This window comes from Cervus elaphus, chromosome 15 (genome assembly GCF_910594005.1).
Source record: "Cervus elaphus chromosome 15, mCerEla1.1, whole genome shotgun sequence".
Lineage (NCBI taxonomy): Eukaryota > Metazoa > Chordata > Mammalia > Artiodactyla > Cervidae > Cervus > Cervus elaphus.
The window spans coordinates 23,476,944-23,494,354 of NC_057829.1; the positions used below are offsets into that span (position 1 = coordinate 23,476,944).

The following is a 17,411-nucleotide window of genomic DNA, read 5'->3' on the forward strand; positions in this document are numbered from 1 at the left end:
TTACACAGCAAAGGGAACTTTGCAAAAGAAATTAAGGTCAAGGGTCATAAGATGGGATGATTATCTTGAATAATACCAGTGGGCTGTATCTAATCACATGAGTCCTAAAAAAGTGGAAAACCTTTCCTGGCTATAGTCAGAGAAAGAGATGTGAGGGCAGAAGCAAGGTTAGAGAGACACTAACCTTGTGTGTTAGTGCTGTCTTTGAAGACAGAGGAAGATGGCATTGAGCAAAGGAATGTGGATGATCTCCAGAAGCTAGAAAAGGCAAAGAAATGGGTTATTCCCGACGGTCTCCAGAAAAGAATATATATGTATGTTTAAAATGAAAATATTAGAGCAAACATATATTATCATATGTTTAAGTAGTTGTCTATTTTATTTGTTATAGACCCATCTGGACTCACATATTACTAATTTATTACTAAGTTCAGTCCAGTCACTCATTCGTGTCCAAATCTTTGTGACCCCATGGACTGCACCATGCCAGGCTTCCCTGTCCATCACCAACTCCCAGAGTTTATTCAAACTCATGCCCATCGAGTTGGTGATGCCATCCAACTTATTGAACATACAGCTTCAGTCAAAACTGATTGAGACTTGCTGATTTGTTTAAGGAAGTAAAAAGTTATTTAGATTCAAACTGGTCCCATGAATTGAGCTTGAGAAAAACATAAACTATATTTATTTCACATCGTTGATATGTTCTGGACTCAATAAACTTGCAAAATTTGAAGCCCTGAAATCACATTCACATAAAAGATCCACAGATCATGATGAGAGTTAACTTTGCTTTTTTTCCTGGTTATTTTCATGGCATCTGAATTATTATTAAGCATTTACCCTATCAACATAGCTCAATAACAAAAGCTCCAAACTAATCTGAAAAGCAAGTCAGACCCACACAACACTCCTAATGAAACACAACACTCCTTAAACTAATAAGTTGAAGACTTCAGTATGAGAGTTGTCCTAAAATATTTGAGCAAACTCTAAGAAAGGTTTGAGTTCAGCTAGTTTCAGGAAAGTACATTCCCTTTCACTACAGCTACTGAAACAGTTATAGAGAAGCATTCTTTGTGATAGAAATCTAGAATAAAAGTAAACCTGGAAATTTGTTCTGATAATATACTCCACAGTGGTTCCTGCTGTTTAATTCCAATATTTATTGGCTTGCTCAAATACTCATATTAGACCCAAAATTCTGCACTTGTATAAAAAAGGGACTATTATACTGACTTTGGATACTTTTTCATAATGTTATAAGCACAGATTTGCTTATTCATAGGTTGTACTTATCGATAAAATATTAATATATCATGCATATAAGTAGGTTTCTGATCCTGTAGACCACCACTGCGTAACTTTAGCTTCTCGTGCTCTCATCTCTATACCAACATGAGGGCAGCTCATACCAGACACTATCCACATACACACACCAAGTCTTTCATTCCCTGAGAAAAAAAGTGCCTTCCTCAACAAATATTTAGCCTTATGCCCTAGGAAAAATGAATATATAAATATTCTTAGATCACCCAAAGAACAAGCTTTCTCACCTCTGCGTACTTCCTTTCCTGTTCTCTTGTTCTCACCATTAAACCTCCCTACATTTTCTCCACAGTTTTCATGTAAATATAATAAATAAATACAAATTAAATGCTTCGGGCACATTGTCAATTTAATTGTGAAAGTTGAGATGAAGCAAGCACTAATTCAATTTACCTGTCTCCAAATAGTAATTACTGAACACCTGCTACCTGAAAGGCACAGTGGTAGGGCCAGAGATACAGCCCTTGCTCTCCTATAGCTTCTGACCAGTGGAGAAGACAAATAGGTAAACACAGGAACTCCAACAAGAATGAGAGCTATAAAGGGGATAGTGCCATGAAGGAGAGCTACTAAGTAGGGTGTTTGCACTCGTTTACCCGAAGGAGAGAAAAGGAAACATGGGAAAGAGAAGAAGGAAGAAGAAAAGTGTCCATCAATCATGAAGAGTAGTGCAATCTAATCAATTAAATAATGGAAATATTTGAATTCTTACAATTAAGTCTACCTTTAAAAAATGAAAATTAAAATAATATCTGGACAAGTTAAAAAAAAGCTACTTACCTTTGATCTCAATTATTTGGATGCTATAGATGGAAAAGTCTTTCCACTTCACTCATAATAGAGAACTTACCTTTCTTAAACCAAAATATCTAACAGAAAGATATTAGTAACATAAATAAGTTTTGTATATTTGACAAATGGGCCTTGAAATTGAACATGAGATTAAAACCTCATTTTAAAAAAAAGCAGAAGACAAAAATTTTCATATTTTTGCGCCTTACTTAGCATATTTGATACCTAGAATAGACACTTTTTAAAAGACCCCTTCCTCTATATGACAAATTACTTTTCAGTGATAATCATTATTTTCCTGATTGGCTCCTTAACTTTAAAGCAATTGACAATTTTAGAAGAGAAACAGATTTCAAAGTTATTATTCAAATTGAATAAAATATTTCATGTATGAAATTTTCACTTACCTAGAAAATTATTACCTCCTGCAATTTATACTGTTTCATTGTTAGAATTTTAAAATTAAAATAAAAATTCCTAGTGATCACATGAAGTAACAGAATTAAAGTAATTCTATTTCTAGCTCTTTGTCTTTATAATCACTGTGTCATCCTTGTCCATACTGAATCTGCTGTTTAAATCTATAAAGAATCTAATGTTTATTAAAGGCTAATTATAAAAATGTGCTAATTTGAATTATACATACATATATATTATTAAAACTCAACAATAACCACTGCAATTATTTAGGATTTAGAGAATTTGTGAAAATTTGTGAAACTTTTTGTGAAAAACATTATCACAGACTTTGAGAATTGTTGGTGCAGAGCAACTTTTAATTGTTTTTAATATTTTTATAAATTTCTAGAGGTGAGGCACCTTCTCAGTGATTGCACCCAAGGCAGAATGCTCCTGTAACTTCACTCTCTATATGAAAAGTTTTAACCCAAAGTTGAAGAAAGCTACAAAATCAACACTATTTTTAAGTGATACATGTTTATTACATACAGGAACAGCTTCAGTGGCCTGTAACTGGGCAAAGGTCACCATGTTCAGAATGGAGCCCCATGCTTGGATTTTAGTTTGGAAATTCTTAATAATCTTTGAATTTGTGTATTGAAGTGAAGTCTGATGGGGCAATAAAGCATATGTCCTGGACTCACAAGCAGTCCTGACTTCCAGTGCTTCAAGGAACAGATCCTCAGCCAACTGTTCCCCAACCCAGCAATTGCTACCACCCTCCACTCCTGGTGGGGGCCTCAGTACAAAGCAGGAAGGGTGGGAGTCAGGGGTAGGGCTACAAAAGTATGTGAGGGTGTCTATGTGCTCCTGCAAGTATCCTTATGCCCTAGAGAACCAAACATTAAATAGCAAATAAAAATAAAAAAAATAAAAAAAAACCGTTCTTGGCTCAATCAAGACTGTTAAAAAAGGTAAAAGCTTTCATTTTTTCCCCTGCTTTTGAACAGGCCTTACATTTTCACTTTGCACTGGGCTCCACAATTATGTAGCCATCCTTGCCTATGTATGTAGGTGAGTATGTGCATGTGCATGCTGTGTTTGTATTTGAAAGAATAACTTTATCTATATTTAATAAAATTATTTTACCTACAATTTTATAATTCATAGATAAAATAAACTTATATATATGTAACTTTATCATATTTTATCTACAAAATGAAAATAATAATTTTAATTGTTTATACTTCAAGGGAGAAGGAATTTCAACCCAATATTATCTTCTGAGTTTCTTAGAATTGGTGAATTCCTTTTAAAATCTTTCACTAAAAATATATTATATGCTAAAAATGGTGATATTCCAGCTTCAGAAACAGCACATGACATTATTAATATGTTCTTATTAACAAAATCTGCTTTGCAACTTTGATTTCTTGACGGGCTAGAGATTTTTGGTCAGGAGCCAAAGTCATCAAATATTAAGAGTACGGAGATACATCAAATGTGTTGAAGTATCCTTAAAACTCACTAACTAATTTTAGCACATTTCAATTACTCACATAAATTACTTATACTGAACAATCCTAAATCTTCAACCTCAAATGTAAAAAATGGTATGCTTTGTAACACATTATTTTCAAAATATACCTTCGTAACTCTTGAATTATCCCACTTAAAGCAGATGAACAAAATATTTCTATTATACATTTTTTTCTTTTCTTTACCTCTATTATTTAAGGAGTAATACCCATGATACTGAATATATAGCTGACGATGACCTTAAGACTTTCTTATTTTAAAAATGAAACTAAGTAGTCATAGATACTCCTTAGGTGGATGTATATAAATATATATATTAGATATAGATATATAGATATATAAAGACTACATCATAAATGATACCGAAAGAACCTTGAAACAAATATTTTTGCATTTGTCTAAATTCAGACATCATTTCTAATATTCCTGAGAGAGAGCTAAAATTGCAAGAAATCTATGACATTATATCATATTTGAAAAAGGTGCACAGCAAGGAAGATCCAGAGCAGCCGAAAATAAATAAAATTTTTTTTAAATGTCCCCTGATCCCTACAGCATTGACTTTACCCAATACCATCTAAATTTTAACTCTTAATCAACAACGTAATTCTGAGCAACCTGCCCTTTTCTTTGTCTTCTTTTCATCCTTTAAATTGATGTGCAACTCCAGTCCTGACTCCCTTCTCCAACTAGAATTTAGATACTGTATCAAGCAAAACAATCAAGTATAAATAACCTTCTGGTTGAATTCCATCCCTAAAAACTCCTATCTCCTTGCTGTACTCTGGGAGCAGTTCATGCAGAAGCCAACCCAAAAGCTCAATCCATGTAATATCATGTACTCATTCACAATTTATCACGTTTTGTAACACAAAGAGCCTCAACACATTCCCAGTGTATGGGGTCAGGGAAAACCAGTCACCTACATTGCTCATGCACTCTGAAAGCAGGTCCTGGAGAGCCTGGCGAATGGCGTTGCATTCTGCAATGATCCGCTCCCGATGGAAATCTCTTGTGCAGGAGGAGTCGGCCAACAGAGCAGCCCCACTGATAATGGCTTCAAGGCGTTTCTCTAGGCACGGTCTTATTTCCTCCTCAGTCACTGTGAGTGGATCCAAGACAATTAAACTCTAAAGGAAAAACATATTTCGATGGTTAGAACTCCATGATATTCTATTTTTTTTATTATTATTATTTTGTTTTCACATTTAGAATGCATGCCTGATGAGAAAGAGAATTGTGTTTTTACTGCCTCACCCAGTTCACGCATCATTCTATAAAGCGATTATTATTCACCTGAGTAACAAAAATCGTGAAATTATGAGCACTGGTTCTAGTGTCAGTCAAATCTGTCTTCAAATCTTGTCCTTTCCACTCATCAATGGTGCGAGTTCACTCGGGTGTCTTATGTACTGTAAGCCTCACCTTCCTGATCTGTAAAACTGGAAATATTAACATTGTTTATCTCATAAAACTGCTGTAAGAATAATATCAATGCTTAATATAGTGTCTGGCACATATTAACTGTTCTTTACAATAGTCATTTTCATATAGCACTTCATTGTTCACAAAATGTTTTCACCTGTATTATCTCATCTTGACAACACTATAAAGAGGTAGGCAGCAAAGATATTGTTAACCACGCATTTCAATCAATGGTGAAAGAGACTGAGACTGTCTTACCCAAGGTCATTAAGCTAATAAATGGTGAAGCGCAAGCAAATATTCAGGTCTTATAATACCTAATTCAATAATGTTTTCATTATGCCTCACTATAAATCAAAACTCTAATTAACCTTAACACAAACATATCAAAGAGAATTCTGAATTTTAATTATTCATTTTGAAAGTAAAATTTCATCTTCCCGTTAATTACAACTTCCAGCCATTTCCCACCACTGGAAGCTGACATGGTATTTTTAAGGTTTCCATTAGATATGTCTTCAGGAAATAGAAGTCAAGATAATCTACAGACTTTGAAGAAAGGGTAAAAAATATGAGGCTCTAAGGGTCCTTTATTAAAATACATCAAGAGAGTAAACTTTTCAAGGTTTGGGCATAATGTGATAATTAGAGAAGGAGTAGCAAATATAAGCTCTCTGTAGATGCTTTAACATAAAATGAAATCATATAGTGATCTTCAAAATGTGTGTGTACGTGTGAGTCTTTACACACAAAAACACACTAAAAATCATTGATCTTCAGAGTATGCAGTCTTATATATATATATTTACATATATATAGAGAGAGAGAGGTATTCTGTGTGTATATTATGTATAGGTATAATCTCACATTGATGATTGCACTATATCATATTATGAAAAATAATCTGGAGATCAAAATATCCAGGATAAAATTTTAAAAGCTACAGCTCCAGACCAAGATAGGAAGAGAAAATCATTACAGAGAGACAGTATAATTTTGAAATAATTACACAAAAAGAAAAAAATAGTGCTGTGTAATGTTCATATATTATGTGATATAATTTAAAAAATAAACTAGAAAAAGATCTTATAGAAAATTGGTTAAATATCTTAAATTTATCTCCTCTGTCTTCAAGGAAAATTTCCACTTCTCCCTCTCTCTGTCCCTCTCTCACTTTCTTCCCCTAACCACCATTTATTTCAAGGCTAGTGCTCGCTTCGGCAGCACATATACTATTTTCATGGCTAACTTCTCTGTCTGTGCTCTGATCTCAAGCCCTCTTCAGTTGTTCCTTTCTTATGTTTTGAGTTCATCTGAAGAGCCTAGTATGTACCAGATAGTAGGAATTGGTAACAAAATGGAGAACATCCCTGCCCTCTTCACAGGGCTCACAGCCTAGCCAGCCAGTGAAGTCGCTCAGGGGTGTCCAACCCTTTGTGACCCCATGGACTGTAGCCTACCAGGCTCCTCCATCCATGGGATTTTCCAGGCAAGAGTAATGGAGTGGGTTGCCATTTCCTTCTCCAGGGGATCTTCCTGACCCAGGGATTGAACCCAGGTCTAGAAGTACTGACAAATATTAATCAAATAATCACACAAACATAGAATTACAATGTGATGTGTTGTTGTTATTCAGTCACCAAATCATATCCAATCTGAAATGAAAGAATTGAAAGTTAAGAATTAATTGACCAGGCATAGCCCTGGACAATTTGGTGTGTAATCAAGATGATTAAAGGCAAAACAGATATGAGTTCCAGAGAACTCACTGGATTCTAAGGGAGGGTTTTGGATTTTGACAGAACAATGGAATTGAAAATTTTGAGGAAATCTTATACAGATCTTATTTTATCAGATCAACTTAAACAGGTATCTGGGTTATAATTTTGTGAAACTTAAAGCATGAGGCATAACACTCTGAAACCTGAAAACAAACCAAAGTAAAGAGACAGATTCTATCGCTAGAATAATACAGTAAAAGCATCCAATTTGAACTTAAAAGGACACAGAAAACTACCTAAAAGGCTGAGAGTTGTGTAATCAGAAACAGAATATACGCTGCACTAATCTATATAATAGTACAATAGGAAAATCAGATCCTGTAAAAAAATGATCAAATTGTAAAATCATATGCACATTCACAGGTATTTTAAAATTTAAAAGATGTATATGACCCTGGACTGAGAGTGTGGTAACCAACCCAATTTAGAATGCAACTAAATCTTTTACTGGAGTAGCTGTAGTTTAAATCGTCGTTGCTAATCTTTTTTTTTTTTTTTTTCTGTTGTACCCTAAAGCCTATCTTTCAGGAAAGAAAAAATAATGTAAGGGTTATTTTATTCAATATGAGTTATGGTGAAAGAAAACCCTGTGGCCTTGAGAAGCACAGAAATGTTAACATTTGAGAAGATCGAGATGATGGCTCTCATGTATTTGGAAGTGAACAATGTGAGGTGAATCTATACAAGATAAGTTGGAAAGACTGCCAGAATATATTATAGAATAAAAAAAATCTCAGAATAATATGCACAGTGTATATATGTTAGAAAAAAACAAGCACATTATAATGCTTGATATTTTCTCTGAGTATATATAAGTATATTGGAGGCTGGGAAAAAGTTTAAGTGCCATGACAATTGCTATCTCTGAAAAGAACCGGATTGGAAGGGTGGTCAAATTTTTAATTTTTAAATTATAGCCTAATTGTGTATTACTTCTGAAATTGCAAACTAATTGAAAATAAAAATTCTTAAAAAGTTTAAAAGAGGAAATGGCAATTATGAATCAAACATGTATTATTATTTTGGATTCTAGAAATTAATAAACTATTTTGGAATCATAACAGAAAGATATAATGTTTCCAGTATTTATCAGAATGAAATATATCAAGTTTTTATATCAATTAACTTGAAGGATTTTAATTTTCCTATGTTGTTTCATCATTACAAATATGTTTAGTTAATATATGTCTTTTAAAAAATAAAGACATGTGACCTCAAAGTACCAGGGCACTCTTTTTTCAGTGAGCTTAGAAGTCAGAACACCCTGAGTATGAATCTTGCTCTTTCACCCACATTGAGAAAGTGATTTAAACTGCCTAAGACTGTATTTCATTCATGTAGAGTGGGGAAAATAAAACCTGTGCCTTTCATATAAGATTTTATATAATGTAGCTTTATAACTATTTTAAGAACTGGTGGGATAGGTGCCATCTCCACCTCCTTGTTACTATTATATTTACCTTTATATGCACTACCGTCTACGCCAGATGATCAGCACATCGAGTACTACAAAGAAAGCTACACTTGCTACAACAGAAATCTCTGTATGTTACACAGATGTGTATCAGATAGTCATTCATTCTACTATAAATATTTATTAATCCTCTAATATAGTTCAAATTCTAAGCAAGACTTTGGTCATGCCTTACCAGGACATATAGGAAGTTTAAAAATCTTAAACAAGCCAAAGCATAAAACCAATAAGCTTGGAAAAAGTTTTCTTAGTTTTAATAAACATGATGTAATAAACCCTATTCATCATTCAAACACTCTGTATTTTGATGAGATAGATGCGATTTACATTCAAAACACTAAAAGTCTTACACCTATTCTCAAAGTGAAATTGCCTATCAAAAGAGATGTGGCTATGATTATAATCAAGTATTAACATTCTTCACAAAAACACACGCAGTGCTTCAAGTTGAGAACAGCAGAAGTAATAACCACAAAGCATAAATAATGTTTCCCAAGCAACTATGTTATCAGTCTTCAGAGTGAGTGATAAAAATGGAACAAAATTTCTCCTTAAGATTATCAACAGAATATGCTACTGAGAGAACTCACAGGCTCTCCTTTGTCTGGTATATCCCTTACTATAATGTGTTTCCACTTAAATAACCTAAAGAATGGAACTTCAGATATTAAAAAATGTAAAAAGGCAAAATGTGAAAAATAAACTATAAATTAGCAAGATTATCAATAAATATTAGTAAATTATTAGTGTAAATTACAAATTTCACTACATATTCATTTATATAAAACCAAAATGTATATAACTCATAATCTATTGTATATTTGTTACAACAGAAGAATATTTTAGAAAGTCATTCAATATGCTTATTAAACAAATTAGATGTGTGCATGCTACCTTAAATTTTTTCCTCTAAATTATAGGTGAAAAACACTTAAATAGCCCAATGAGTACTATGATGGTGGCTTTACCAGAACACCAATAAATATTTTCAATTATCTAATTAATTTCACCTGAGGTAGTAACCTCTTCTAGACATATTTCTGTCAAGAGTTCAACCATTCAGTCCATGCACCGCACCACATCATGGATTGTTTGCTTCAGCTTTTATCTGGTTATATCAATAATAAAATAAACCTTCAAAGATTCTTCTGTTTTCAAAATCTCTGTTTAAGAGCATTTTAACATAAGCACTTCCATGTTGTTTTCATTATACTACTGAATATAATATTGAATACGTCTTAGTGTATATTCTTAACAGAATATGCTAAGGCAACATGTTTCAATGAAGAAACAAGTTGTCTGTTATTATCTATTTGGAAATATGTGTTTACATGTTTGTTTTATATCTAACCATAGTCGGTTTTCAAGCCATGTGTAAAGAGAAAGTACTAATAATATATAAGCAATGATGATTACCTTATTCTTCTACACTGAACATACAGATAATACAGATAATTTTTATACACAATAATGTCACCAAGCATATAACATGCTCCAAAATTTTCAAGTAGTGTTAATTCTTAACTGTCTCAGTAATGTCATGTGTGTCCTACCTTCTATGTCCAAACTGATTGAAAACCTAACTGAATACAAACTTGTAAAATTTAAACAAATATTTGAATAGTTCTTGCTTTGTGAAGGTTCATGCCAGTTGTTATGTCTGTGGAGTTCTCCCAAAAAGCAATTTCATCAACAAAGGAGAGAAAAAGTACAGAGGGGGCAACTAGAAAAAATAAGTAATCCCATTTGTGCTCTATTTCTATTTGATTCCACCTTCCACTTCTGTCTATAATTGTGTCCTTTGGGAGAAATAACAGGTCAAGTACAAGTTCTGGATTCATGAGTGGACTGTACATAGTAGAACACAGAAGAATGAGCAGCCAGGTGGCACAGTTGTACTGAGTAATTGTAAAATTCTGAAAGTCATGTCTGCCCTAAAATCCCTTTTAAAAAGAGGAATAAGAATGTGGGACTAACTGAGAAAGTAGCATTGACATATATACATTACCAGGTGTAAAACAGACAGCTGGTGAGAAGTTGTTATATATCACAGACAGTTCAGTCTGGTGCTCTGTGATGACCTAGAGGGGTGGGACAGTGGGAGGGGAGGGGGGCTCAAAAGGGAAGAGATATATGTATAATTATGGCTGATTTGTGTGGTTGTATGGCAGAAACCAACACAACATTTTAAAGCAATTTTCCTCCAATTAAAAAATAAATTTAAAAAAGAAAGCGAAGGAAAAGAAGCAGCTTACTATAAGCTCTTGTGTCATGCACATTGGCAGTAATGAAACCAACCAGCTACTGAGTTTAATTATTCAGCATGACATTTAGATGATAAGAGAATCATTACAAAACTCCTTAACAATTCAGCCCCCAAATTCAGCTTTCACTATTATAGAACACTTTCAAAGGCTACTGGTTTTTCTATTATTATAAATGTTAGGTGTCTAATATGTCCCTCTCTGGATATTACAACATTCTCATAGCTTTGGTATATAGATGAAGAACAACATTATGAAACCAGGTCTTCCGCATTGCAGGCAGATTCCTTACCAGCTGAGCCACAAGATATTGATTTTATGCAGTGTGATATGCTGTTAAAGAGCATTAAGTTCAGTTCAGTAGCTCATTCATGTCCGACTCTTTGCGATCCTATGGACTGCAGCACGCCAGGCTTCCCTGTCCATTGCCAATTCCCAGAGCTTACTCAAACTCATGTCCATTGAGTCAGTGATGCCATCCAACCACCTCATGCTCTGTCATCCCCTTCTCCTCCTGACTTCAATCCTCCCGAGAATCAGAGTCTTTTCAAATGAGTTAGTTCTTCGCATCAGGTGGCCAAAGTATTGGAGTTTAAGCTTCAGCATCAGTCCTTCCAATGAATATTCAGGACTGATCACCTTTAGGATGGACTGGTTGGACCTCCTTGCAGTCCAAGGGACTCTCAAGAGTCTTCTCCAACACCACAGTTCAAAAGCATCAATTCTTCAGTGCTCAGCTTTCTTTATAGTCCTACTTGCACATCCATACATGACTACTAGAAAAACTATAGCCTTGATTAGATGGACTTTTGTTGGCAAAGTAATGTCTCTGCTTTTTAGTATGCTGTCTAGGTTGGTCATAACTTTCCTTCCAAGGAGTAAGTGTCTTTTAATTTCATGGCTGCAATCACCATCTGCAGTGATTTTGGAGCCCAAAAAAATAGTCTGTCACTGTTTCCCCACCTATTTGCCATGAAGTAATGGGCCCAATGCCATATTAGTTTTCTGAATGTTGAGTTTTAAGCCAACATTTTCACTCTCTTCTTTCACTTTCATCAAGAGCCTCTTTAGTTCTTCTTTGCTTTCTGCCATAAGGGTGGTGTCATCTGCATATCTGAGGTTATTGATATTTCTCCTGGCAATCTTGATTCCAGCTTGTGCTTCAAAGAGCATAAATCTACATACTAAATTTAGCAATGCATAATGCCATGAAGAAAGATTCCATCATCGGGCTCCATTTGAAAGTTTTCTAGTCAGGTTGCCACAAAACACTAGTTTACCTTTATGAATGCTAAGCAAAATTGTGGTAAGGTCTCTTTCTCCCTAAAAGTAATTGAATAGAAGGTCAAAGTCAGTGCTTGGAAGGATCACTTTATCTAGAGAGAGACTATCAGGGATATATATCAAGATAGCTAATGGGAAAGAAGTATCAGGTGTCAATGAAAACTAATTTAGGTAAGAATGAATAGGAATATTTTTCTGTAGTCTGGATGAGAAATTACTAAATTTAAAGGTTTTTCAATTTAACTGAATTGTGACTATGCCTGCTCATTTCATATTTGAAGATCTGGCAGGGAAAAAAATGTGATGAAATTTCAAAATTGTCCTCAGTGATTCCATGAGTCAACAGGAAATATAAACTCTTACAATTGATGGAAAGAGTAGAGCACCCAACAGTTCAAATTAAGGAGACTTGCAAAGTAAGGTAAGGCAATTGCTCCCCGAAAAGAGCACAAAGTTCCTTTAGAGTCAGGATCCTTGGTTGATGTCAGCACTGTGACTTTCCTGCTCTCTGGTAAACCGTAGTCTGTTTGCTAGAGGTAAAGTGACCCCTTCCTCCAAATCCTCTTATACTGAGGATCAGTCAGTGGGGTCTGCAGCAAGTCAGAACACTCATGCCATCCCCAGCTCAAGCCACTCTTGCTGCTTCATTACCCCCGAAATGCCCACTGATCGTGTATCAGATAGAGAATGATTTTCAGTCTACGGCCCCTTCCTCATTAATATCCCCAAGCCCAAAAAAGAGTCATGTATATACTTTTCATTCACCTTTTCAATGATAACTGTAACATAACACCATACACATTGCATCTTATTAATATTACATTTAAGCTCTATACTCAAATTAGAAATATTCAAATTTAGAAATTCTACAGTGTTAGAAAATGTCAAATAAAATAGACTATTCTCACTACCTTCTGTATGATGTGTCAGTGTGATGTGCCTCATCTGTTTTTCATCAAGATGTCAGTTGCTTTCAACTGACGCATCTTCAATCTCTGGACCAGTCGCCTGATGGCTAAATCTGTTTACCACATTGCTGCATCTATCAACAGAATTCCAACTCTATCTCTGGCCTCCCTCTATCTCCATAATGCTGAGTCCATATACCAGTCCAAAAGTCACATGACTAAGTAATGTAAGAAGAAAAATATGGTCAGACTCATTCTAGGCATTGAAGAAGCCGCTATGCCTATCAATAAACAAGAATAATTGGCCTCCCTCAAAGCAACTTCACTTCTTCAAAACTCATGGCCATTGCAGGCAGCTTAACAAATATAACCTCTGGCAGCTGCATGACAGATCCATGCATCTGCACTTGGATACATATACACAGGCTGCTTTCCCATCTGTCGGATATGACATATGCCAGTTGATTGGCTTATAGTAGGCTTGGAGAAGAGTCAAAGAGACTGTTGGCATGCACTTCATGTCTATTCATATTTCATTTTTTCCCTTTGCTCCAGGGCTTTTGGTCTTTCCTCTTTTGGATCCTGCCTACTAAATTATTTATTCAACTTCAAGTGGTCATTTGTCGCTAATAGAGCTAAGATTTTGTGAACATATATGTTATACTTAATCCAAACTGCTTAGATGTCAGTCATCAACTTAAATTAGCCGACTTCATTTTAGTTGCAAGTCTATCTTGAATTTCACATGTTAAAAGTGAGCTGGGATCAGGTAATGGGAACTTAGCAAAGTACAAGTTCATCTGAAAGTAGCCAAAGGATTTAGGCAGAACTATATAGTTGGGTGGCAGTAAGGGATTCAAAACAAAAATTCATAGCCTTTGTTAAAAATGTATTCAGAATTTCAAGATGGCAACTTCAGATGATTAAAATATATATGGTCAAATTTATTTAATTTAATAAATTTAAATAAATTTATTTTATTAAAATAAAACTTCCAAACATGGGGTCCCGTGTCACTGTGAAGGTTGTACACCCATGAAGACAGCCCCAGATCTATGGAAGAAAACATGAGATATTTTGCCATTTCTTTCAACCATTAAGCTACTTATTATAAAAACTAATATGTTGACAGTATTTTCTTCATAATCTATAGTATTTTCAACAAAAGTTTCTATTTACAGTTTACAAAGTTTTTTTTTTTTCAACTGTTCTGAGAGAACAAGCTTTGAAATTCTACTCAGAGCATAAAGTTTAATGAGGTTTTGAAGTATAATTGCCTGCCACCTCTCTTGCCTTTCCAAATCCACTATAAATACTAAAATATGCAAACAAAGCTGGTAAATGATAAATCCATAGCTAACCTTGAACTTAGCAGTGAATCTTGAGCTTAGCAGTGAATACCTGCCACTAACAAAAGCTATAGGTGCCAAAGTCTATGAATAGCATGGCCATTGTACGATGTTCTCTGTGATAAAGCAGCAATCAACATCCTAAAGAGGAAAGCATGGCACTCTATTATGACCCACACCACTAACCAAGTTTTATCTAACTGTGTCCTAAAGACAAAAGACTAAAATTTTCCACCTTCCATATTTTTATTCAAGCAAAATCAGATTCCTATAAATTAAAACTGGAACTCACAAGACCAAACACCAATAAAATTATATTTTACTAAATTTTTAAAGATAAGAGCAGATCAGTAACTTCAGTTACTTCACATTTCTTTATCTCAGTTTATTCTCAGGATATCTCTCAAATAAACACCTATCCATTTTGAGCAAAGTGCTTTGTCCAACAGATTGACCATGTTAGATAGAAAAGTTGCTACATTTGGCAGAACTAAAAGTGACCATAATTGATCACTTTACATGGTAAATATAACATTCCAAAGACTTTGTGATAATCTGATTACTAATTGCATCTATAGCTATATGAAGAGGAAATCATGGGCATCTCTGCTAAAATAAAACCAGAGACTAGAGAATCTTCTGGACTTGGAATAATTTTAACTAATATTCTTTTAAAAATGGTTATGGAAATGTTAAATTATTTATTTCAGTTAACATACCATATTTACATGTTTTCAAATGATTCCCCTTCATAAGACTAACTCTAAAAAATATATTTGAATACAAAAGCTTTTAATAATTTATTTCTGGCTGTCTCCTCCACTTCATATCAGATCTTCCTTCTCCCAATTCAGTTCATCCCCCCTACTGAGGATATCATGCCATCATTCTTCCAATCATAGATCTGTTTAATATCTAAGCCATCTTGGGCCATTTTCCATTCTCATCCTTTGTAGTCACTACAACTGTCAACTCTTCCTTCTTTATATCTATCTCTTCCCTTTCCATTTCAACTGCCCTAGTTTTAATCCTTATTATCTCTTACTCTAAATGTTAAAAAAAATCTTTTGATTCTTTTTGCCTCCAACCATCTAGTCCTACAAATTAATCTACACATGTGTGTTATGTTAGTCACTCAGTTATGTCCAACTCTTTGCGACCCCATTGACTATAGCCTGCCAGGCCCCTCTGTCCATGGAATTCTCCAGGCAAGAATACTGGAGGGGGTTGCCATTCCTGTCTCCAGGGGATCTTCCTGACCCAGGGATCAAACCCAGGTCTTCTGCACTGCAAGCTGATTCTTTACCATCTGAGCCACAGGAATCTACACATGACAACTGATTAACCATCCCACAACATTTGTTTTATTTTCTCTCTTCAGTAATCAAATAATCATCATTTAATAAATTCCAAATTTCTTAGCTTGATATTTGGTATGGTTCCTTCAAATTTAGTTTCTAAGCCAGATTGTCTACCAGTCTCCTGCTATAGACACTTTAACATAGTGTTTAAAAGCACGGGCTGGGAATTCCAATTTCATTACTGCAGAAAGGAGCAATATTATCCCTTTTTAAAAGAGGAAAATATGAACTTAAGAATGTAATTTCCCCTAGAAGAAAACAAACTTTTATTAAAAGAAAATTTTAAGGCAAATCTCTTAGAACCAAAAGCACTTTTTCTCCCAGATAAGTACTATGAAATGCCTTAATCACTGCTATTAAGAAAGCTGAATCTATAAGCTCTGAAACTAAAGTACATTGATTTACTGATTAATCAAACTGGCATGACATTTCCAAATAAGACTAACCTCAATTTTGTTCTACTATTCATCCTTAATGGTGTGTTCCTGTGAGGAGTTTTCTGCCACTCCACATAAAGATTCTCTTACTGGAAAACTATCTTTTTAAAGGATCCCTATATACACACCCAAAGTGTAAATCTGTATGTTTATTCAGGCATTGAAGTCTTGTTGTTTATAAACAACCATTGCTTTTACTCTGATACTTTTATAAAATGAATTTCCTCAAGAAGATTCTTAAAAAGGACTTTGTACAAGTATATTTCTGATAATTTTTAGGTTATATCACTAAATTGGCTAAGAAATTATAAAACCCTCATGGAAAACCTAACAACTTCACCCAGATCAACAGGGATTAATTATGTGAGACTGAATGTATTGATAAATATTATTCATAACTTATGACTTTTTCTGTAATACATTGGTTTCACTCTTCATTTTCTACCAAAAAAAAAAAAATCTTTCCTCTTACACTACAACCTATAACAAGTTGATAAAGTATACCTTTGTAAAGAAAGATGAAACATTTCGTTTCCCTCTCTACCTGATCTTTCTAGAACTTGGCTTCTCCAGCTGGCTCACCTGTGAACTTGATGGTTTATTGCAACCAAATTAAAACTAGTTACACTAATCATTGTTTTATTATGCTTTCTCTTATTATTTTCAAATTATTTGTGCCTGTACCTCTCTCTGTTGGACTAGGACTTCATTAACATTGCTAACTGTATTACTTATATCCTGTTTCATAAGATTGGTATCTCTTATGTTACCCAATGTGTAATCAGACCACTGACAAAATTAATGATGTTTAAACATATTAAGAGAGTTGATCATATATTTAACTCTACACAGAATATTGTAATAGTGCCACTCCAGATATGGGAAGAAACAACAAAGGAAAACACTCCCTAGGTCATAATAGACTAATAAGACAGGTGATCCAGAGAATTTTAGATTATCAACAAGGCCTGACCTAAAAATTAACACATTGAGTGGCCTATCAATAGAATCTTTATCTAATCTGGAAATAAGCCTTCCATGGTACAAAATCAGTCATGAAATGCCTCCC

The 17,411-nt window shown here is 34.3% G+C and overlaps 1 protein-coding gene across 5 annotated transcripts in view; it reads right to left on the reverse strand.

Moving 5' to 3' along the window:
* The window catches only part of CTNNA3 (catenin alpha 3), a 1,812,800-nt gene that overhangs the window by 1,326,207 nt on the left and 469,182 nt on the right, over positions 1-17,411 (reverse strand). For all 5 annotated transcript variants that reach the window (XM_043926199.1, XM_043926196.1, XM_043926200.1 and 2 more), the window contains exon 7: positions 4,986-5,189. In XM_043926199.1, coding sequence (XP_043782134.1) covers positions 4,986-5,189 — 204 coding nt within the window. The remainder of the gene's footprint in view (positions 1-4,985; positions 5,190-17,411) is intronic.